The sequence below is a fragment of the Corapipo altera genome, unplaced genomic scaffold, assembly GCF_003945725.1.
Source record: "Corapipo altera isolate COAL_440 unplaced genomic scaffold, ASM394572v1 180, whole genome shotgun sequence".
NCBI lineage: Eukaryota > Metazoa > Chordata > Aves > Passeriformes > Pipridae > Corapipo > Corapipo altera.
Window position 1 is genome coordinate 508,381 of NW_020884915.1, and position 22,670 is coordinate 531,050.

Below are 22,670 nucleotides of genomic sequence, written 5' to 3' on the forward strand. Positions count from 1 at the left end.
CTTTCCCTCTTAAAGCATTGAGAGTTTCTGATTGATTGCAGGGGAAGCAGCACTGGAGACTGAAATGAAGGGAAGGTGCAGAAGATGCAATAGGTCAGAGATGAGATGGTTTAAAGGACTGGTGAGCTGGGAGTTGCTAAGAATAGAGCGAGACAGAGACAGAGAGGAGTGTCAGGCAGTCTGGGGGGTGCTCCTGCCCCTGCGGCGTCTCCGGCAATGGCAGCAGTGGCAGAGGGGAAACTGGGAGGAACAGCAGGGACTGGGAGGAAACTGCTTAGGGAGCAGCTCTGCAAGAATAGAAGTTCTGCCTGAAACTGGGGAGGGTTGGATGCATAGTGAAGCCTTGACATGGTGGCTGCTTGGGGAGGGACTGAGGTGGACCCTGGCCGGTGCCCAGGACCTCTGACCCATGAAGGTTGACCTTTGGTCTGAGACCAGGAGACAGTGCCAGAGGGAGGGAGGGAACACCTTTTCCATCTGGGGGATGAGTTTGGGCACTCTGGAGAGCGTGGTGCTGACCCACTGGGGTGGGGAGTGGTGCTCACAGTGCCTGGCCTGTTGTGCCAGGGAGGACATGGAGGAACAGTTGCCCCTGTGGGGGATCTGAGCTTGCTCCGTAGCCTCAACCCCTTTCATCTCTGGCTTGGTAGAAACCTTATCTGGTTTTGAAACTCCAATAACCATTATTCTGATACGCTGGTAATAAGAGTCAAGGAATACACTGACATGGATTTATGGCAGTTTTCGAGCTTGCAGTGACTGGCAATCTCTTAATATTTTTTCAGTTAGTTTGTGTTCACTGTATGCCACATTCTTTCCATACAAACATTACTATTCTATACTGTTTTTGAGTTGATGCTGGCCAAAGCCCTTGGATTAGGCTGATGGTGAGATGTGTGTTGCTTCGTGTCTCCAGGTCTTCCACAGTGTTGGGTTACAGACTCCCCATGTCAGTGTGTTTCCCTTTGGGCTCGGGAGACATCACCAACAGTCCCTAACTCCCCCTGAACTGTAATTAGTAGGGTTTCTGGCCATGCAGAGCTGTGAGGACCACAGGGTGTCCTCATGGTGGACATGCCCAGCTAGGTAAACAGAACCCTCTGCAGGTATATCTGCAACTCAGTGCTTTTCTATAAAATAATTATTATTCCATTTTAGAAACTAATTTTACTGAAAAAATATTTCTTAAGAATTCTTGATCACCTCAATTAGAAAGAAAAACAATTTCAGTGCACTCAGAAATGCACTGGCATAAATGGGAATAAAAGCCTTTGGTTTCCTCTGCGTGTGCTGCCTGGCAGGACGTGTGCTGCAAGCAACTGCTGCAATTGCCATTTCCATAACACACACACACACACATACACACATTAAATTTTGATTCACGTCTCTGACATCTAGAAAATTGCTCCTTAACAAAAGGAACATTATAGTCCTGCTATGAAATGCAGGCTTGGTCTGGCCACATTTTGGATAATTCTACCCCATTCTTTAGAAAATTGGTTTTATTACTGATAATTGGGCTTAAAGGAAGACTGTTTAATCCTGGCCAACCCAACTTTCTGGGACATTAAGTTCTAATAGGCAGATATAAACTGGTCTTAATAGATGAATCTGACATCATCTGGCTGCTTATTAACTACTAAACCTTGTTTCACTAATTCTCTTGGCAGCTCTGCGTGTGTTGCCATAGTTTCTTTGTTAACAGAGCAAGACATTAATGTGTTTTGAGTACTTCTTGCCCAAAAGACACGAAAAAACACCTTGTGTCTAAAGATGCAAACTAGAACCTGTTCCAAGCAGTGGGAGAGCTGGTGTCCCACTGTGAGGCTCTGCAGCTGGTGGCACATGGGGTGTGGGTGTGCACTGCTGGAACGGTGCTGGAAACCCCCCCTGGTGTTGTCTGGGCTTTGCACACCTTGGGCAGTGATCAGTTAAATGTACGGTGTGTTTTAGTCAGTGACTGGGCCACCAGAGTGGAGATTCCTGATGCTGTGAGGTGTGTTTGGCTGGGGACTCTCAGGGACACCTGGGGACAGGGTCCCCAGGGCTGGGCAGGATGGGGCCTCTGGTACTATTCCCCATATTTCACCTGGGAGATGAGCCGTACCCTTTTCATCCCCTTCTCCTCATTGGCCACTGGCATCCCCTGCAGAGCCATTGCCAGAGGAGACCATGGTCAGTGTGACCTGCACAGCCACGCCACGGCTGGAGCTCCTGGAGGACTTCAATAAACATATGTAACATGTAATTCATTTCTTCTCCTCATCCGTGGGATAGATCAAACTGGAGGATAAATAGGCTGAAATCAACTCCTGTCTCACAGCTGACAGTCATCAGCTTCAGCCTGAATTTACTGAGTGAAAAATCTGTGGGAGATCTGTGCAGTACTGAAAGGCTTTTGTAAGTAATTACAGGCTTAAGGGAAGTTGTAGCATTGGATAGTGACAAGTGATATTTATTCCATATTTTGTTCGATATTGTAAATTACATATTTATTAAAAAAAAAACCAAAAAAACCAAGCACTGACTGGACCAGCATCTCCTCCCACACCAGGGATATGGCAGCAGCTGCGTCTGGGCTCCCCCACTCCTGCTGGAGCCAGTGGAGTCAGCCAGCAATTAACACGGCAATTTTAAAAGGAAAAACAAATGCCTACGTATATGCAAAGTCAGCCTTGGTTTGCTTAGAGCAGCTGGGAAGGGCCTTTTGGGGAGAGGTTCCTGTCTGGGGATGATTCAGTGTCAGCACTTGGTTCTGTTACCCTTGGAGATGCTCTGTAGGAATTCCAAGCAGGTAGCTGAGACATCCACACTGTTTACAGAAAAAGGCTGAAATGTTGCTTTGCTGGGATGCTGGATGGGATTTGGGCCTCTCTGGTGTAGATAAGCCAGCTCTTTGCTGGGCAGGTGTGTGGTCAGGAGGCAGCACAGGAGGTGCTTGGCTGTCTCTGAGAAGAGGAGGAAGCACTCAGGGTGTCGAGATTCTCCTCTGCTCAGAGCAATGCTGAGATCAGACTCTGATTTCATAGAGTGGTTTTGTTTCTTTTGGAATTTTTCCTCACTTTTTGAGCCATGTAATGGTGCAGCTGGATGGTGAATGGTGCAGCATGGGGAGGGATGGGAGAGAGAAGCATAATTCACTCAGCACTCTGCAGGTTGTTGTGATCCCCAGTGCTGGGCACTGACAGGCTTCATCCTGTGCTGGGATAAGAACAGCTCGAGGGATAACAGCTTAAATACCTTCTGGAAAAGCAGCTCATGAAGAGGAGAAAAAGCCAAGAAAAAGCAGGGAATTTTTGGAAATGCAGAACTTTTTTTCCCCCCATTTTCCCCCTGTGACCCCATGAGTATCATTTGTGCTTGGATGAGGCTGTAGTAGGACACTGGTTTAAAGCTGGAAGGGACAAAGCAAGTTGTGTCCTCACAGCTTTTCCAGTAAGGTGTATCTACGTGCCTGTCAGACACTGAATCTCCATTATCATGAGCGGGAAATTTGGCCTCTGCCCTGGAAACAAATCCCTTCCTCCCAGTGATCAATTATGGTGACAACGTACATATTCTTCATTGTATGGAGAGAGATATATATATCCATTATAGTGACTTTTTGACTATTCCTGGATACTACTAAGCTAATTTAGTCTTTCTCTCTCTGTTTCTTGATCAAAAGGAAGCAGATTTTGAGCAATTTTTTTCCCCAGGAGATAGAAAAGTAGTATTTGCCTTTAGGGAATAAGGAGAGAACACTTTCTGTTCATTAAATCTAACTGGAAAGTGCTCGATATGTCAAGTGTGAAAACAGAGGCTGAGAGAAGGGAAAGGTTTTGATTTTATTCAATTGACTGTACAGTTTATCAGAAATTTGCTGAATTTGACAATTCACAGTGCTGTTCACAGTAAGATGCACGACAGAAGATGTGGCCAAACTGTAAGGATACCAGAGGGAGTACGAGGAGTTGGAGGAGGGATTTGTGGCAGTGTCACAGACAGGTGAGAAGATTGGATGGTGCATCACCTCTCCTCAGTGGAGAAGATCTTAATAGTAGGAATAGCCCTCAGTGTTGCCCCCACCTGCTTGTTGAGATTGTCTTCCCCTCTCCTTTTTTTTTCTTGGAGGGAATTGCACTAGTTTGAACAAAGGCAGGACTTCATTGGCATTTGGGGTATTTCAAAGTTATGTTTATGACACTTCATAGGAGATTAGTGCTTTGTCTGTCTACTTGGGTGCTTCTGGCATCAGTTAGATGCTGGGTTTGGGGTTTTTCCTATTTTTGGGTGTGAGTCTCAACGTGGTTGCACTGTGCACTCTCCTGGCAGCCAAACGTGGCTCCTGCCTCCATGGCAAGGGCTGGGGAGACTGCTGGGTGATAGTGAGAACCTGTGAGTTTACAGTGTTGTTGTGTTTAATCAGTCTGGTTTGCTTAAAGTGAGGATGGGACAGCCTGTTCTGGGAGAGGGACATCAGTGCCCGGCACAGCCCCAAGCAGTCCCCAGCTGTAAGGCTTCCCCTGCCTGGGCTGCCTTGGCTTCTGTGAGTACCTTTAAATTACAATGTGCAGGTTGTTAGTGTGCAGCTGCCGCACAGGGATATTGTCATGTGAGGAGCTGCTGTAAATCCAGCGCATCAGCAGACACATAATCTGGAAGATAAATCGTGGTGACATGTAGCCGGGAGCCCATCAGCTCCAGATGGCACGATCTGCTCGTCTGTCATTGTTACACCGATCGTGGGATTTTCCTAATACATCCACACTTCAGCTGTGCCGTGGCCTCCCTGCCATGTGGCTGGGAAGAGGGTTCAAGTGGGCAACAGCCTCCCCACTGTGCTCTGCCGGCACCAGGCTCTGCTGCGTTGAGTTGGCTCCTCTGCCCTGGGATGTGGTGTCCAGTGGCAGTGCTCCCGCCTGGACACGGCGATCCTGGACATAGAGGCACTTCCTTTTTTTCCCCCTGAAAATAAAATTGCATAACTCTATTTAATAAGATTTGTTGGATGAATTTCAGTCAAGAATATACATGTGTCTGTTGGCGGACAGGCATGTTTCCTTAAGCCTCAGACATGGTCCAGCATCACTGCACCAGTATTTATTTGGGTTAAGGTCTAAGTCAGCTACAGAATCTATAAAATATAGTAGGTGTCCTTGTCCTTACTGGAGTCACATTTTCAGGAGAGACAATGATGATTTAATGTTAATATGCATGCCTGTATTAGGTAATATATATATTCGCATATACATTCTGAGCATTAAGAGGATCCCTATTTTCCAGTTGACTGTTATTCCCAGGGCATTTCATTATACCAGACTTGTTCTCAAATACCCCCAGCTTGGTTTTCCCTGTAACACCCAGTGGTGATGGCAGCAGCTCTGGGCACATTCCGTGCCAGACCAACTGTCACTGGCAGGGGCCAACACCTTTGTGGGAAGCAGGAGTGAGCCTTAAATAATTATTAGACAAGAAAGGGGCTAATTTAATAATGAATAGTTTGTTTGGCTCTTTGCAGTAATGTGGCACCTGCTGTGGCAGAGCTGTTTCTGTAAGAACACTGTAGTAACTTATGTCCAACTGCAAAAGGATCTTTTTCAACTTTGCCTTGCTGGTGTAGAATAGTGGAAAGGGGTTTACGTGGATTAATACATCTCAATCAGGATGTTTCCAGCAGGAGCTGAGTTCCAGTTTGTTACAGTAGTTGAGTGGGAGGAAAGAAATGTGAATTTTTAAGTGAAACAAAACAGGAGAGGAGGAATAAATACAGGTAGGGGATGAGGAGGGAGAGTTTAACTTTGAGATCTGGCATAACCTGTATTCTCCTTTTGTGCGTGATTCCATGGTCACGTCATCTGATGATTTTGCATGATGTGAATTCTCTGCTTTGAGAAATGACAGAAACACAGAATGGAGGTTTTTCAGAAAGAGAAGGCTGATGCCTCCTGAACAGGCATGAGCTTTTGCAGTCTGGACTGTGTGGGGTGTTAACATCAGTATGAGGATTTTAGATTGCGTATCAGGGAAAATTTATTCACAGAAAGGGCTGTGCAGCCCTGGCACAGCTGCCCAGGGCAGTGGTGGAGTCCCCATCCATGGAGGGATTTAAAAACCGTGTGGATGTGGCACTTGGGGATGTGGGTTAGTGGTGGCCTTGGCAGTGCTGGGGAACAGTTGGACTTGATTGCCTCAGGGGGCTTTTCCAACCTGATGTACTCTGTGGTTCTGTGAGCAATACTTTTCTGAGCTACTTTCCTTTTCCCCAGCAAACATTATGGGGTTGTTGCAGGCTCACAGGAGCGGGTTGTCTTGCAGAGCCTGTGCTGCACAGCGTGGCTTCTGGAACATTTTGTTTTCAGTTTAGACAACACTGAAAAAGTTGCACTTGGCTCCCCAGGAGTCCTAATTAACTCTGTCAGTGAATGTGCACTGGAATCATTAAATGTGTGTGGTTGGGTTTAGCTAAGGAGGAGGAACATCGCGAGCCACCTGACTACACGTAATTAAGTGTAAAGCATGAAGAGTTAATCCTGCTGTGAATTAGAATTTGTGCCATTTCAGTGTGAACTCTGTATTTCTCAGTATACGGGTGTTAAAAGTTGGTAGGAATTAGTGTAAGCTGTTATTGAGCCGAACAATTGGAACGAGCTGAATGCCAGAATACGATTGGGAGCAATACTATTATTAGCACTTGTGTTCCTGAGTTGGTAATGATCGCTTCGACCTGCCATGGGAACAAACGATGCGGTAATTAATCCGCTGCATATGGCAGGGCAGCTGCATTCCGTGAGCAGCATCCCTCTCACTTGGCGTGAATCACAAACAAACAGGATCCCGGAGTGTGGAGTCATGACGGAGGGACCGGGGTTTGCCGGGGACTCTGCCATCGGGGGGCTGTGGACCCTGCTGAAGGTGTGCTGAGCTGTGTCACTGGGCCTGGCTTAAGGCAGGTCCCCAGTGCTTAAGCAAACTGAGTACCTGGCCGGTGCAGTGGAGTGGCACCTCTCAGAGCCTTACTGGGAGACTCTTTGTCTCATTAGAGTCAGTCGGAAAAGCCTCCCGTGGATTCTGCAAAATATCCCGAAGCTCTGCCACTGCCATTGTGCACAGAGTTGAATTTGGACCTTAAAATTCCCAAGCAATGGTTCATGGACCTTTTTTTTTTTTCCCTCATTGTTCCTGCTCTTCCTTTCCCTGGGAGCTGCAGGTGCTGCCCCACGAGCAGCAAGCTCTCCAGCCTGGGGATGACACCTTTGCACGGTTTCCATGGGAAACAAGAGCCCCTGTGCTGCTCCAGTGGGTGGCACAGCATGAGGACGCTTGGGACTGCAGAATGTGCTGTTCAATAAGCAGCCTGAAGAGACAGTCAGTGCAACTCACTCTGGGTCAGAGATGGTGCCTGGAATAGAGCACTGTGTCCTTGGTGACATCGGCGAGGTGCTGTGGTCCCCTCCATCCTCCCTTACCCACCTGCCGTGCCCCTTCCCTCCTCTGCCTGCACACTGGGCTTAGATCTTGATTTTGCTCCTTTTCATCAGTTTTGGCTATGATATTGAACATTCCAATCCCTGGAAGTGTTCCAAGGCAGGTTTGGACAGGAATTGGATCAACCTGAGCTAGTGGAAGGTGTCCCTGCCCATGGCAGAGAGTGGAATGAGATGAGCTTTAAGGTCTCGCCCAACCCAAAGCAGTCTGGGATTCTATGATTCTATTAAAGGTCTCTTGCTTTGTCCTTTGGTTTCATGTGCCACTTGTTTCCCCTTGGTTGAATCCTGTTCCCGGAGGCTGGAGGCTCCAGTGTGGTCTCTGTGTAATCCAACACTGGCACATGCCACCTCTACCAGTGCAAAACATGGCAGGAGCACAGTCCTTGTTCAGTGGTTCCCAGTGAGGAAAGCTTGCTGTGGACCCAACAGACAACAGCAGCCTGAGCATATTCTATATTCTGGCTGACAGCTTGCTGGGAAAAAGCCTCGGCAAATTGTATTTCATTTGGGAATGTGGAAAAACAGAAAATTAAATGTGCCAGCAAAAAATGTCACTTTTTTGTTTTTTTTTAACGTCACGTTAAAATCTGCTTATTTTGGAGATATTGAGATAAAAAAAATTAAAAGAAGGAAAACTACAACCTGCTTCCCCCTTCAAGGCAGGTGCAAACCTTCAAGGCCAAGGGTGGTGGAGGTTGAGCTCCAGGCTGGACAGAGTTTTCCCAAGCCAAGGTAGTGGTGGTTTGCTCAGGTCTGTGGGAACACCAGACAGAAGTCAGTCTGTTAATTTTGTCACTAGGTGCAATTTATTAAAAATGGAAAGTCAGGGCACATGGTGGAGACTGTGGGAGCAGCATGAAAAATGCAGACGGTTTAAATTTGGCCCGTCCTCACGTGGAGCAGAGCTTAAAAATGGAAACTGGGGAAGGGAGCACATGAAGTGTATGGTAATTCTTCTATGGGATGAACATGACCTATTTCTGTAAGTCATCCTCGGCTGCCAGCTCTAAGAAATGAAAATGTATTTTCTGAGCAGTGAATAATTTAGCAACTTTGAAGTGATTAACATAGAGGAGAGGCTGGAGCATGGAAGGTACTGTGCTTTTGGAGCGAAACGTGCTCCTGGGCAGGATGGCAACACAAAGCCTTCGCATCCTTTAAGTCCTGGGAATTCTCTCAAAGAAGACTCCTACTGAGAGAAAATCCAAGATTCAGACTTGTCTCATCCTCAGGGCACAGGTGAACTGAAGACCTGGCGATGGGGAGCACTTTGTAGTGTCAGATCCTCAGAGGTGGCCTTGTCACAGATCAACTTTTGTTTAAATTGTGAATTGAAATGATTTAAAGAATTAACATCTTGTTTCATGGTTTCCCAGTGTACAGTCAGGACCACAGAGTGAGCTAAGATCATTATTTCTGATCTAAAACCTGTATTTCTTGCACTGCAAGTTGGTGACACTCAATGGAACTATTACCATGGCATAAATGTGAAAAGAATCTGTCCTTGTTGTATTAGACAGGACTGAACTGTGGTTAATGCTTTAAAATGGAGCCAGAAAGGCACAGCTCAGCCTGCTCCTTGCCCAGGTGATGTGTGTTCCATTGTCACAGATAGTACTAAAGCTTATATAAAATACTAAAGCAGAGCTTTACCTGCCCCAGGGCGGCACAGAGCCTAGTGGCTCGGACAGACAGAGGGGCCTGTGCCGCTGCCTTCCAGTGCTGTGCCTTCTGGAAACTTCAAAAAGACAATTAAGTTTGGTTAGTGGAACTGCTTCCCCACAGAGCTGTAAAACCTGCCATTAATTATTTCCTTCCTTGTCTTTGTAAGAGAAGCCAGCAGAGCTCCCTGCTATGTGTACCCGGGGTAAGCTGAACCTGCTGCCTGGCAGCTCCCTGTTGTAGGTTTTGCCCCTGCACCACGGGCTGCGAGATGCTGATCTTTCTGTTCTCTCCTGGGGAATCCCTCCCACATCACACTGGAGTGGCTGCCATGGGAAAAGCCAAACAAGAAAATGACTGTTGGAGAGGCTACTGTAAGACCAGCCTGTGCTGGTCCTCCTGGCTGTAGGACTTCTCTTGTGTGTTGGCAGGAGAAAGGCGGTGGTGGTGTCCTGGATGAGAATCCAGAGGCTCTGGCTCTCCAACAGGCCTTCAGACACATCCTCCTTCCACTTAAATCTGGGTTTGCATAAGCTTAGCTGCCAGCCCTGCTGGCGTCCCGCTTCCAGAATTCATCCAGCATCACTGGATGGGCTTCAATGTTTTACAGTTCAGCTGCAGTTTGAGGGTGCAGGGCAGGTTTCCTTCTCTGGTGGGGAGGCTGAGGAATGCTGCAGTATCCATTTTTTATGAGGCAGCAGGTCTGATGAGGACAACTGGGATGAAGGAGCAGCCTCTGCGGCAGGCGTAGTTCCACAGAGGCCCTGCTGGGAGGGGAGCATAAAGACTCAGCACCTCCCCTTCCCACCCATTATGGGTGTTAAGGCTGACACCAAAATACAAAGATGTACTGGCTGTAGTTAAGGGAGGACTTCTGTGAAGGTGCTGTGGTAACATAAACCCTTTCACTAAGAAGCATTTATTGGAGTTATGTTTAAGGACATGAGCTGTTGAACTGGGGCCCCATGAGGATCTGCACACACCCCATAAAGGGGGGGAAAAAAAGGTCACCAGGAGGATTTCTAATTAAATAACTTTCTTTGGTTTTAAAAGACTAAACTGACAGAGATTAGATTTAGATTAGATATTGGGAAGGAATTCTTGGCTGTGAGGGTGGTGAAGCCGTGGCATAGGTTGCCCAGAGAAGCTGTGCTTGCCCCATCCCTGCAAGTGTTCAAGACTTCAAGACCAGGTTGGAGGGGTCTTGGAGCAACCTGGGCTAGTGGAGGGTGTCCCTGCCTGTGGCAGGGGTTGCAATGAGATGAGCTTTAAGGTGCCTTCTGAGCCAATTCTGTAATTCTATGAAACATTGAGAACTTCTGATTTTATGAAACAATAATAAACAATTCAAGTTGAAAATTAGGTGTTTTTCTAAGTAGGTTATTTCACAATCCCCAGAAGTTTATAAGCTGCTTTCCAACACACACAGATGATCTCCATTGGGGTGTTTTACCTGAAATTCAGATATTTCAGAGGAGAAATGAAAACTTCATCTGGGATCTAACATTTAATTTGGTGTAACTATTTATTCTTTTTACCTTTTAAAATTAAACTGCAAAGAGACCTTATTGTGCCAAAAAGTGCTGGCAAGACCAGTTTTGAAAACATTCCAGAAGAGATGCTTTTATATGTTGTAAACAAATGAATGGGGAAAATTTCTTCAGTGTCCTGGTCCAGCCTGCTTTACAATCCTGGTTGGAATCAATTTGTCTAAAACTACTTAGCTTTACCAAGGTGTTTTCTTTTCACTTTGGGGGTTTTAGCAGTCCCAGCCAAGCCCTGAACATGGTACAGCCTCAATCTTTCATGAGGCACCTAAACTCACCCATTTATCATTTCTAACATATGCTGCAGACACATTAAGTAACATCCAGCGGCTGTTTATTGCTAACGTTGTGCTACTATAAACATGTGCTATAAAGGCTTTTTTTTTTTTTTTTTGTAAATCAATTTTAGTTCCTTGAAATAAAATTTTCTAAGCTGTAGAAGTGGGGAAAAAAGGCAAAAAAACAAGTAAAGGCTGGCCCTGGGATTGCTGCTGTGAGGCAGAAGCTGATTTTCTTGTCAAATCAGCCCTTCCTTGTGGGTCCTCCTGTGGCAGCACTGGCACCTTGGTGTGGATCTGCCCTGGGAGACAGCCTGGGGTTTGTCACAGCGGCACATCCAAGGAACTGGGATCAAGCCGGTGCGTTCCTGTCACTCCTGATAGGGCTCTAATTATCAATCCTTTCAGCCCAGATCACACAATTCTGTGATCAAACAGCTTCAACTGCTTCAGACTCGGGGAGCTGGAGGAGTTTGACTATTTGCCAGGGAGGTTTTATTCCAGCTGCATATGAAGTTTTCCATCCCAGGTTGGTGCTGGTTCTGCCCCAGGAAGCCGCTCATGGAACAGGTGAACGTGTGCCCAGGTGTGCTGTGTGCTGGTGTTTGGCAGTGGCTCCTGGAGCATTCCTGGGGCAGGAGGGTTTGATGGTGGGTGTCCCTGTCACCTGCCAGCACAGAACTTGCTGGAGGAGGGGATGCACTGGTCCGAGAGCCCTGAACCCGGTAGACCACGTGGCCCCCTCCCCCAGGTTACATGGGAGTGTTAATGTGAGTGGGGTTGAATGTCCATGTCACCTTTACTTTTCCAATACCACCAGTGTGTAATTTCCTAGGAAGCTGTTTAACACGTGGTACCACCATAAAATGGACCATTTACCAGGGAGTCTTGCTGAGAGGCAGTGCCCTTCTGGCAATAACAGCTGGACACGTGGGAGCACAGAGGAACAGAACCGTCTTTGGAGTTGGCCCTAGAGCATTTGGTTACTCGTGTTGGGTGGTTGGGGTCTCTGGTGATTGTTTGTGGGGCTGCCCCACAGCCAGCCCTGAAAACACGCCTCACCCCAAGCTCTGGGAGGCTGACTGCTGTGAGAGCTGTGTGTGGAACAGCCCTGGCTGTACAGCAACCTGTGTGTGTGAAGCACATCCCCATCTCTGGTGCTTTTGACCAGGACCACCAGGAACTCATTTAGTGCTCGTTAATCTGCACCAGTGAGGGCTCAGCTGAGTGGTTAATGAGTGACCTGTTGGCCTCCCTGGGTTGTTGTTGCACAGTAACATGTATTTTTCTAACAGAAATAGTACTTGTGGAGCACACAGAGCACAAGGAACGGGGTGCTGGAGTTTCCCTCTCTACTGCCTCCTGAGCTCGCTGATGGAGATCAGATGAACACAATGTGTTCACACTCCTTTGGAAGGGCTCCTGGCCAATGTGGTATTTTTTCACTAATTAGGAATGGTTTCTGGCCAATCCAAACATTTTTGTACCCAATATCAATAACCCACTATACCTAACCTGACTTAACAGTTGCTTTGCATGGTGCATTTGATTCCTTGAGGAGTCACAGGGATTAATTTTTAATTATACAATAACTTGCCATTTTTACATGACTTCATAGTTGTTTCCTAATAGTATGTTTGAATACGTGGTTTCAAAGGGGTTCATTTGTAGCACTGGGCTGGTATTGTACCTTTAATTTCTTTCATTATCTACCAGCATTCCCTGGATTCCTGGGTAGTTAATGCTCACTTGAGGTTCCTGACAGTCATATTACACTGTATTTCCATTTTTCTCACCCATATAATCTTCTCTGTGGATATGAATAGGCAAAACAGATCAGCCCCAGACGTTGGAGACCGAACATACTGCTTGGGCTTTCTCCAGGGACAGAAAGGAAAGCAGTGGTTTCCCGCACCACCTTGAACCCTCCAGTTAGAGAAAATGTGATGCCTTGTGTTCTAAGGGTTTCAGGCTTGTGAAGGACTGCTGACATCACACCCCATTGCCCTTTGCTCCCTCTCTCCATCAAATATCTCTGTGCTTCCCCCCTGTGCTTTACCTCACCTCTAACCACAAATCTCACTTTTGGTCTTTGTGGGTTAATCTTCCATTTTGGAAGCTTTTCATACTGAGTCCCCCCTATCCCTCCTGTTGTCCTGCCCTTCTCTCCCATGCTGTTTCTGGCAGACTCACCCCTTCTTTAGGAACATTCGGAGGTCTCCGTTCGCAGCGGTGCCGCCGTTTCCCTTATGGACTCTCTGCCATCCTTCCCTACTTTGCCCCATCTCCCTTTTCAGGCCCTCTCTGTGGCTCTAAAGCTGCTCCTAATCTATTAATCCTACTGCGTTTCTTTTTGCTGTCCTTTGTCTTTCCCCACCCTTCCCCCTGTGCTGCAGGGCTGCACACCTTCTCCCTCCATCTCCTCCCAGAGGCTTGCAGGCGTGGCCTCACCTTCCTGCATCAGTCCATGGGTGCAGTGGCTTTGGATCAAAGCTGGAACTCTCCTTCCTGCCAGATGAAACTCTTGGCATTTTGTGGCCACAAACTTGTGGTTCTGTGGCTGCAATTTAATGTCTCTACATCAATTACTGGGGTGCTTCCTCCAAGATATGTTGCAGCAATACAATTGGTAGACAAATGCTATTAATTATGCCAACATACAGAAATACATTAATAGAAAGTAGATCATGTCATACTACACTGACACATTTGCTGTTACAAAACTCAAAAAGTAATTTCTTAGGTCTTTAATGTTGAAGAGAATCAGTCTTGGAGGTAAATGTCCCTGTTACTGATGAGGCTGGAAAACATTCACATAAAGAGTGAAAGGCTGACTCGATCCTTAAAACATGATTTTTAGTTTGCTGGTTTCCCCAGATTTGAGGGTATTGGAGACTGGGTTTACTAGCTGCATCCCACTACATTGTGCTTCTGCTGCTGGACATTAATACCAGATCCTAATGAACTTTCACTGGGTGTCCACTTTGTATCTTAAGTTTTATGGTAGTTTTATCTTGCTATACTTTTAGATATCTTCTAAATAAATGAAGAATTAACAGCAAAAATAATGAAAAAAATTCATCACTTTAAAATAGTAAAGACAAAACCCTAATTTTTTTGCATCTCTCATCCTTCTATATAAAGAAAGAGAAACGTACTCTTCATTCTCTTTATTTCACTGGCAAATGGAAGCTGTGCATCCAGGCTGCTTTATCCCACAGTACATCTTGTGACTGCTGTGAGATCTTAATTACAGAGATGTCAGTGCAGCACCTGGCACTCTGTTGTGCTGTGGGCAGGGCCGGGCTGTGTGAGGTTTGAGGAGGTCCCTTGGGCACATGGAACACTGCCATCCTGCTTGTCATGTGCTCCTGGAGCTGGAGAACAAAGCCACACCACACTGAGCAAAGCCAGGTCGTGGTATTTATCTTTATTTGTGATTCATAGTTCCTCACTTGGTGCCAGGGAGAGCCAGGAAGAGGCACGTGTGTCTCTTGTTCTTATGTCCCACGGTTCCGCTCTTCTGCGAAGGTGCTACATTGATAATGAGCCGCTGGAGGAGTCAATGGGAACAATTTGGGAACAATTAGTTTCCTGTTGTCGTGAGGAGCTAAGGCAATACCCCTGGGGACATCACAGCACAGCAGATGGCATTGGGCTGGGGTGTGAGTGAGTGTCCTGGCACCTTGCATTTGCACATTGCAGGTGGATTTGGAACGGAATGGAATAGAAGAACAGAATATTTTCAGTTATAAGGAACTTACAGAGGTCATCTAGTCTCGGTGCCTGATGCTTCAGGGTTGCCCAAAAGCCAAAGCACACTGTTAAGGGCATTGTCCAAATGCCTCCTGAACACTGACAGGACTGGGGCACAACCATGTCTCTGGGAGGTCTGTTCCAGGGTTTGGACACTCTCTCAGTAAAGAAACGCTTCCTAAAGCATCCCAGGTTTTCAGGTCCCTCTCCCACTCTTGTGAGTTCCTCCAGTTCGTCCTCAAGCCAAATACATTTCTGTACCTCCAGATTGTGGCTGTCAGAGCCATGTGAAGTCACAGCAGCGGGTGAGCAGGGCCTGTGAACAGGCAACAGCTGTCACCTCCTGCTTGCTGCCACGAAAGCCTCCACTGGCATCTGTGACTCAGGCCTGTACCAGTCACCCCCAAATCATCAGCACTTCTGGCTGCGGGTGAGTGACAGCTTTCTCCTGTCAGCTCAGAGTGGAACCTCTGGAGCACACGCAACTGTTCCAGGCAGGTTCAGGATTTCTATTTTAGGGATAATCACATATTCTGTAGTGATAAGTTGTCATTTTTAGAAATTCAGTGTGTTGTGCACAAAAAGCAACACGCTGCTACTATGATTTTTTTCCTCAAATGTTAAGGTTTGCTTTTTCTTTAAAGGGATCATGGAATCATAGAATTGGTCACTTACACAGAGTTGTCAGATTGCTGACTGAATCCTGCAGAAAATACTGGAACTGGAAAACCAGTCAGTGCCTGTTCACTAACATCATCTGAACTTCCCATCAGCAGAACTGTGTATTAATTTATTAAAAGTGACATCTCTGCTGATAGGTTCAAGGGCCTGGTGAATATTCATATCTAGGTTTGTTTCCTGCTTGCTGACTTGAGCAGGCTTCCCAGAGCTGTTGTAGTCATGGATACATGGAAATGACACTTTGGGGTTTGTTTTCTCAGTGGCAGTGCTTTTATACACAATATTCCAAACATTATAATAAAGAATTGTCAAAAGCTATCCTGGAGCGATGGCAGATCATGAGCGCTTAGGCATGTGGTTTAATTGCCAAGGAAATGCTGCCCTTCAAAGGAGCTCCCTGTAGCTGACTGTCCTCTTGGAGTGCTTCTTAGAGACAGAAGGTCAATCAATGGATTTGATCGCACGTGGAAAACATCTGATCTGTTACCCCAAATGCTTCAGCCAGAAGATTTCAAACAGAATATTTATGAAGAAGCTGTAGCTGCAGTTCTGCATTGCTCACTGCAGCCCCTCTAATAGGGGCGGTAGGAAAATCCTCAGTAAACCGCTGCTTAAATAAAAAGCTCCAGGGAGAAGGGATGTGATGAGGAGCTCACACAGCACCTCTGCAGCTGAGCCTTTCCTCCAGAGCCGTGGGAGGCCATCAGAAGGATGGAGGGGGGCACTGGTGTCCCCATGGGGTTTTTTTATGGAGACTCCCAGAGCAATCTGTGGGAGATCAATAGAATCATTAAGGTTGGAAAAAACCTGCAAGGTCATTGAGTCCAACCTTTGACCGATCACCACGATGTCAACTAAGCCAACTAAACATGCACCAATTGATGTTGCATCTGCCCTTCAGCGTTGCTGGTGGAGTGGAGTGGGAGTATGGGAGATAAGTAGTAGGAGCTGGCCCAGATTCTGTTTTCAATTTCATTTGGCAAAGTTTTCTGAGCTCTCCTGTAGAAAATGTCCCACAAAAGTGACAATAACAATATTTTGGATATAAGCCTAGCACAAAAGGGTAATAGGAACTCCATGGGCATGCGTGGGCTCTTGATTCATCCTCAGAGATGGCAGATGTGCATTTATTTAAGATCTGGGAGTGGGACTGGTAATATTTATAGTGAATGCTTTGCTCCCACTCTTCCTATGTGATTTTGTTCTCCGCTGTTGGTCAAACACTGGGTCAGTGCTCATTGTTGACCATCTCGTGCATCACTCACACTGCAAATCCCCAAGCCCATGCCAAGCATTTCTCTTCCTCAAGAAAACTGTCATGGAATGCTGAGGGTCCCCCACAGGACTGGGGTCTCATGGTGGAACTGTCAAGGGCTGACAGATGGACCGGAGACAGTGCAGCTCAGTCCACCAGCGAGCTCCTCCTTACCTCGTCTTCTTTATTTAAAACTGACACTAAATTAGATCACAACAGTACTTTAGTATAAAAATAATTTTGTTTGCAGCAGCTGCCGATCGAGGCAGTGGTGAGGTGTTACAGCTGCATGGTCCTTTCTTGTCATTGCTTCTCACCCTGGCTCTGGAAAAAAGAATGGGTCTGGTCCAGGTGGGTTTGCACATGAAGGGAGTGGAAGGCCATCCCTGTCCTCTAAATGCTGCCCTTGGGCAGCACCACCACCAGCCCACCCTGTGTTGAACGTGCGTGGGTGGCTCAGCGCGGTGGTGTGGAGCGGAGCAGTGTCCTGTGTGGGGCGTGGGGCAGGGGCTCGTTGTGTTCCCTGCTCTGCCACGCTGGGAGTTTGTCTGTGAGCTCTGAGACCCCTCCTTTATCCACACAGGTCCAAGCTGTATTTTAACTTGTGCTAAACCACTAATATAGTACCCTCACTGAACCCTCTGCCAGCTCCCTCAACCAGGTGAAAAGAGACTTGACAAAACAACTGCTGTCCTGCAGCTTCCCCAGAGGCAGACTTTTAATAAAAGCTTAGCCAATGCTCTTAGTTGTCTCCCTGTCTTTTTAAATGCAAGCTCATTGCAGTAAAGCATTTACAAATTTAAATTCTTTTTTCTTTACCTTGTAGTGAACTTTGACCACTTCCAGATTCTCCGGGCGATTGGGAAGGGAAGCTTTGGCAAGGTAGGCCTGAGCGCTCGGTCTTGTGGGGTTTATCAAGTGTCTGCTGTTATGTACTTATGGGTTATTGAAACAGTAACAGGACTGAAATAAGCTATTTTTATATTTTTTATGGTGGCTGCTCAGTCAACACAGGTAAAATGTTCAGGAAAATACCTCGTTGCCATTTGGGGCTGCTTTATTTCTTGGCATCTTGGTGAAACAGGTGTGTTTTAAACTACCAGCACAATTGTGACTATTTCACAGCAAACATTCATTACGGTTTGTTTCCTGTGGGGGTGTCTGGACTGTGAGGGGGTATTAAGTCAGAAAGATGCTGGAAGTTGTCCTGGGTGATGGACTGAGCTGGCACACTGTGGTCAAGGGGGTTCTCCGAAGTCCTGGGCTGTTTTCCCAGTCAGAAATGAGTTACGCTGAAGAGGTTTTATTGTTTATTTTTAACAAGTTTTTTTTGCCAAGCATGTGGGAAGAGGTGGGAGGTGATGATCAAAAAGCTGGATAGCTCTGGAAATCAGTTACTGGTTGGTTTCCTAGTGTTAGTCCTTTTTCATTCCCTTTTTCACTGACTCTCACTTGATGCCTGTGTAGGTGACTTTGCTGCATCTCTCATGGCGTTTCCAACCCGAGTTTGCACTGCCAGCACAACCTTCAGTGTGTGTGTGCACATCCTTGGACGCACACAAGGCTTCATTGCATTCATTTTATCCCGTGTTTTACTGTGACCCAGCAGTGGTTGTGTCCCTCTGTAGCTGAGTCACCTGTGCCAATAGACAGGAGCTGTGGGAGCGACAGCCCCAGTGATGATCCCTGAACGCACTGAATCGGCTTGTCACCTTCTCATGGGATGGTTGTGTGGTGCAGGGCTGTGTGCAAGACTGGGGCTTCAGGCAGGGAAATGGCCTTGAAAATTGTGTGAAACGTGCGATATCAAACCTATGGGATAGCCCAGCCCAGCTCAGAGAGGGACGCAAGTGTTCCCAGACACTGGTAAGAGAAACTGAGGACAAGCTGAGCTGTCAGGGAAAGCTGTACGTGCTCATGCTTCCTGCTGGTTGCGTCATCTTGGCCGGTTTCTCCCACTGTGCTTTGTTCAAAAGCTGATGCCATGAGGGTGAGAAAATCTGAACCTGGCTCTGGAGGTGACCTGCCCGGTCCTTTGCCTTCTCCCTCTGCCTGGTGCAACCTGATGAGGCAATGTCTGACCAGGCCATGGCCTGAGGAGCAGCCTGACCTGCTGTACTCAGATGTCTGGAAACTGGAGACTTTGCAAAGGCAGAAATTTCTCAGCAGATCTGAGACCTGTTTGGCCAAAGAAGAGCCCAAATTTTTACTGATTGCTGGAAATCTCTTTTTAAATACTCAAAATGCATGAAGTAGTGTCAGTGTTGAGTAACAGCAGCAGCACAAAATCCAGCCACAGTCTGGTAGAGTCCAGCTTTTCTGAGAGTCAGGAGCGAGGACAGTGTTAGTCACAGTGCTGCCATTAGTGCTGCTTGCTAATGAAGTTGTTTCGTTACAGCCTCAGTGAACTGACGAACACTGAGGTATCTATTAGACTGCTCTGGCACAATCCACCCCCGTGAATTCCTGCTGGGCTTCGATGTAAGTCCGCATGGGACTTCCAGGGCTAATGAAAATGGATTGCCAGCAGTGTGTAAGTCACTGTGGAGGTGGTTTGAAATAGTCACTGGTGTTTGCAGCCACGTCCCTTCAGCAAGGAGAGGCAAAAGCTGGCAGCAGAGCTCTGTCGAATTTCTGGACTTCTATTAAATGATGGTGAATTATTAAATACCAACTGAGATCCTTCCGTGGGGCAGCACTGTGAGGATAAGGCAAAGAGCAGAGGAAAGTCTCCCCAGGCGCTCCTGGTGAGAACGGAAACTCTCAGGGTCTTGTGACTTCATCTCACTGTCAAAGACCAAAGACTAACTCAAAATCTCAAAAAGAGTAGCTCACTTTTTTTTTTTTTCAAGCTGATATAAGAAAATTCATATTTCTAAAAGTAGCTTTCCAGAGAAGAGAGTTTTATTCTTTTGAGCAGCAGCACTTGGAAAATTAATTCTGCTGAGAACATGAAATGAAGAAAAAAAAAGTTATCCCAGGGCAGGAAAAGAAGAATTTGAAGAGAGCTGCTCCCCAAGGCTGCTCCTCGTGGCTGCTCCTTGTGGCTGCTCACTCCTCTGTTTACGCTGCAGAAAGGTTAAGTCTAGCACGTAGCAGTCTATCAGGCATCAGAACTGCACATACACTTTCAACAAAATGCTGAAATGATTCATCTGTCATCTTTCTGGATAATTATGTCAATATGCTGAATTTCCTCTGACACTGAGAAAAGCTTTTTCCATTTACCAAGTCATTTACAAGTCGCATTTAATTACAGAAAACATAGAACTACCTACCTGGAAAGTGGTATTTGAAATTTAGGAGTGATTTAGTTGCTTTGGTTGATTTAACCACTCTCTGCCCATGTTCAGGAGGATATTTAGGAGCTGGTGTCCCATCTGTCTTGAAGTAGGGGTGTAGACCCTCAGTGTGCATGAATGACCTGTGGAATCTGATGCTGTGTGATCCTGTGGTGACAGGACCTGAGACCAGCACCCGTGGGGGCTTTGGGCTCAGCATTTCCTTCACACTCATTTTGTGCACCCCTCAGGACAGACTGTGTGGTCATCAGTACAGGAACTATAGGATAAGAAGGGAAAAGGAAGTCACAAATCCCTTTTGAAGAGCCTGAGAGACGTTGAGCTGTGGCTCTGGTGTATCTGCAGTAAACGGCCAATTTCTGTTTGCTAGAGATGGGTTTAATCAGCTTTAAGATGCCATTAATCCAATCAAGGTCATGTTCAATTCCATGTTTACTCCAATTAGCAAGTGTGTAATATTTTCCACACATATTAGAGGTGATATGATTTGATTTTTAGTAATTTTGTAGCAGCACGGTGTTCCTCCTGTAGCACAGCTTCCTTTCCAAGCATTGCTCAGGTTTTGGCTGCTCTGGTGCCATTTCCCAAGCCAGGTCTGGGTTTCCAGAATGAAGTGCAGTTTGTGACCCTGTTTTAATGGGGAACATGCTCTGAGGTTCACTGTGCTTCATAAAAGATGTGATGAGACCCAGAAATCTCTGAAGGCGTTGGTGGTGTTGCAGTATCCTGATATCTCCCTAAGTAAAAATTGGCCTCTCCTGGCTTCAGTCCACATCCATTTGAACCATGAGGGAGCTGAGGGTGTTCACTCCTGAACTCCTTCTCCTACCTGGGCTACCTCTCAATTCACCAGCAGATCAGCCCCAGCTGCCTTTTTCAAGGGATAAAAAGCTGGATGGGGTTGTGGGAATTCATTATATCCACTTCACTGCTGTGAAGAAATAAGAACACATCTGAAGTTTTTCAGCACCGATTTATGTCTTTGTGTGCCTTTGGAAATAGAGGATTAAACCAGGGATGGGGATGGAATGAGCTGCAGCAGCAGGAAATGGAATCTTCCAGGGGAACCATATGCCTGGGATGGGTGCCAGTGGCCCATAGGGGCTGGAGGTCTGGCTTTTGGTTTTCTCTGGAGAGGGCTGGGTGTCCTGCTCCTTGTGCCCAGCTCTGCACCAACCCTCCCAAGGAAGGCTGGCTGTGCTGTGGGTTGCTTTGCACAGGTACTTCAACTTCATGATTTTGTTGCTTTAATAATTCACACAGCCCAGAGCTGGGTATAGAAAGGCTTTAATCCATTTTCTAAAGGTCACAAATGCCCACCCAGGAGCTGCATCATAAATAAAATTCCCTTTAAGTTTGTTCTCAACTGAATCTCTCTTTGACATCAACACAAGCTTGATCCATTTTCTTTTTTTTCAGATTTATAAATGTTGAATTTTTCCCCCCAAAGAAAGACTGGAAGATTAATCCCTTGGTACTAAACTGCCACAGATATTTTTTTGCCCTTGATTTTTCTTTTGCTGTCCTGGAGCTCACATGAGGCTTAGGGTTTGCCAGAGCTGTGGGCAGGGACTGGGGACACACATCCATGCTGGAAATTGTCCCTGTCACTCGATTGCATGCCATGTCACTGGGCGGCTCCAGAGGTGAGGATGCCTTGGCTTTGCCAACGGGCAGCATGGTTGCTGGGAGGGGACAGCCAGGTGAGGGGTGCCTGTGGGTCCTGGGGTGCTGGAGAGCATCTGGTGCTGGACCATCCGGTGCTGGTCAGGTATTGTCCCGCTTGGCCCCGAGGCTGCACAGGGACGTGTGAGAAAGCACAGAGCACACAGGGGGAGATCCTCCCTCTGATACTCCCAGGTAATACCAAGTGATTTTTATTCTTGGATGTTTTCAAGCTGAGAATCTGTCCATCAGTAAAAGCCACAGGAAAGAGAATGGCAGAGCATGGAAAGCTGCAGTGGCAGTAGGGTCCAGCAGCACCTCACTGTCTTTGGTTGTGGGGGCAGCAGCAGGAAAATTACAGTGGAAAGTGCCACTGAATCGTCTGGAGAGACAGAGTGAGCAGTGACTTCAGCTGGAAGGAGCCTGGGACACGATCCTGCATGTCCCCACTGGGGACCTGTTTATGGTTTCTGAAGGATTGGGCTTCATAAGACAGTGATTTATCGTACAAGCTGCCCACTTTTGTTATTATTATACACCCGGTGCCTTATTAACATTTGCATTAGATACTGCCTGGGGTTTGTTTCAGCCCCCATCATTCCCTGTGGATGAGTCACACCAGCGTGGGACAGGAGGTGGGATGGGAGGTGGGATGGACCCTTGTGCCAGCAGCTGGGGGCCTGTGGACAGGGAAGAGGGGTAAGAGAGTAGAGGGCAGAAGCATTATCCTCCACCTGAAAACCCACAGATGGTCCTGGGCCACCCCTGCAGGTCTCTGTGTGGGGGCTGGCACTGCCAGGAGCGGGGCAGGTGGAGCATGGCCCCAGTGCTTGGGGCAGGTGGGGAAGGGGTGGTTGGTGGCCCTATGGTGGCTGGCTTTGCCCGTGGTACATGCAGTCCACGGCCCCGCAATGCCTGGCTTTGCCTGTGGCACACTGGTCGATGTTCCTGTGGTGTCTGGCTTGGCAGGGCACATCCTCAGCATCCAGAAAGTGGCTCCGCTCAGTCTGGAAGGACAAGCGACGTCTGGAGCTGGACCACAAGACGGCTCCTGC

The 22,670-nt window shown here is 47.1% G+C and overlaps 1 protein-coding gene across 1 annotated transcript in view; it reads left to right on the top strand.

Moving 5' to 3' along the window:
* The window catches only part of STK32C (serine/threonine kinase 32C), a 66,758-nt gene that overhangs the window by 18,837 nt on the left and 25,251 nt on the right, over positions 1-22,670 (top strand). Inside the window, exon 2 of the mRNA XM_027655256.1 lies at positions 17,475-17,530. Coding sequence (XP_027511057.1) covers positions 17,475-17,530 — 56 coding nt within the window. The remainder of the gene's footprint in view (positions 1-17,474; positions 17,531-22,670) is intronic.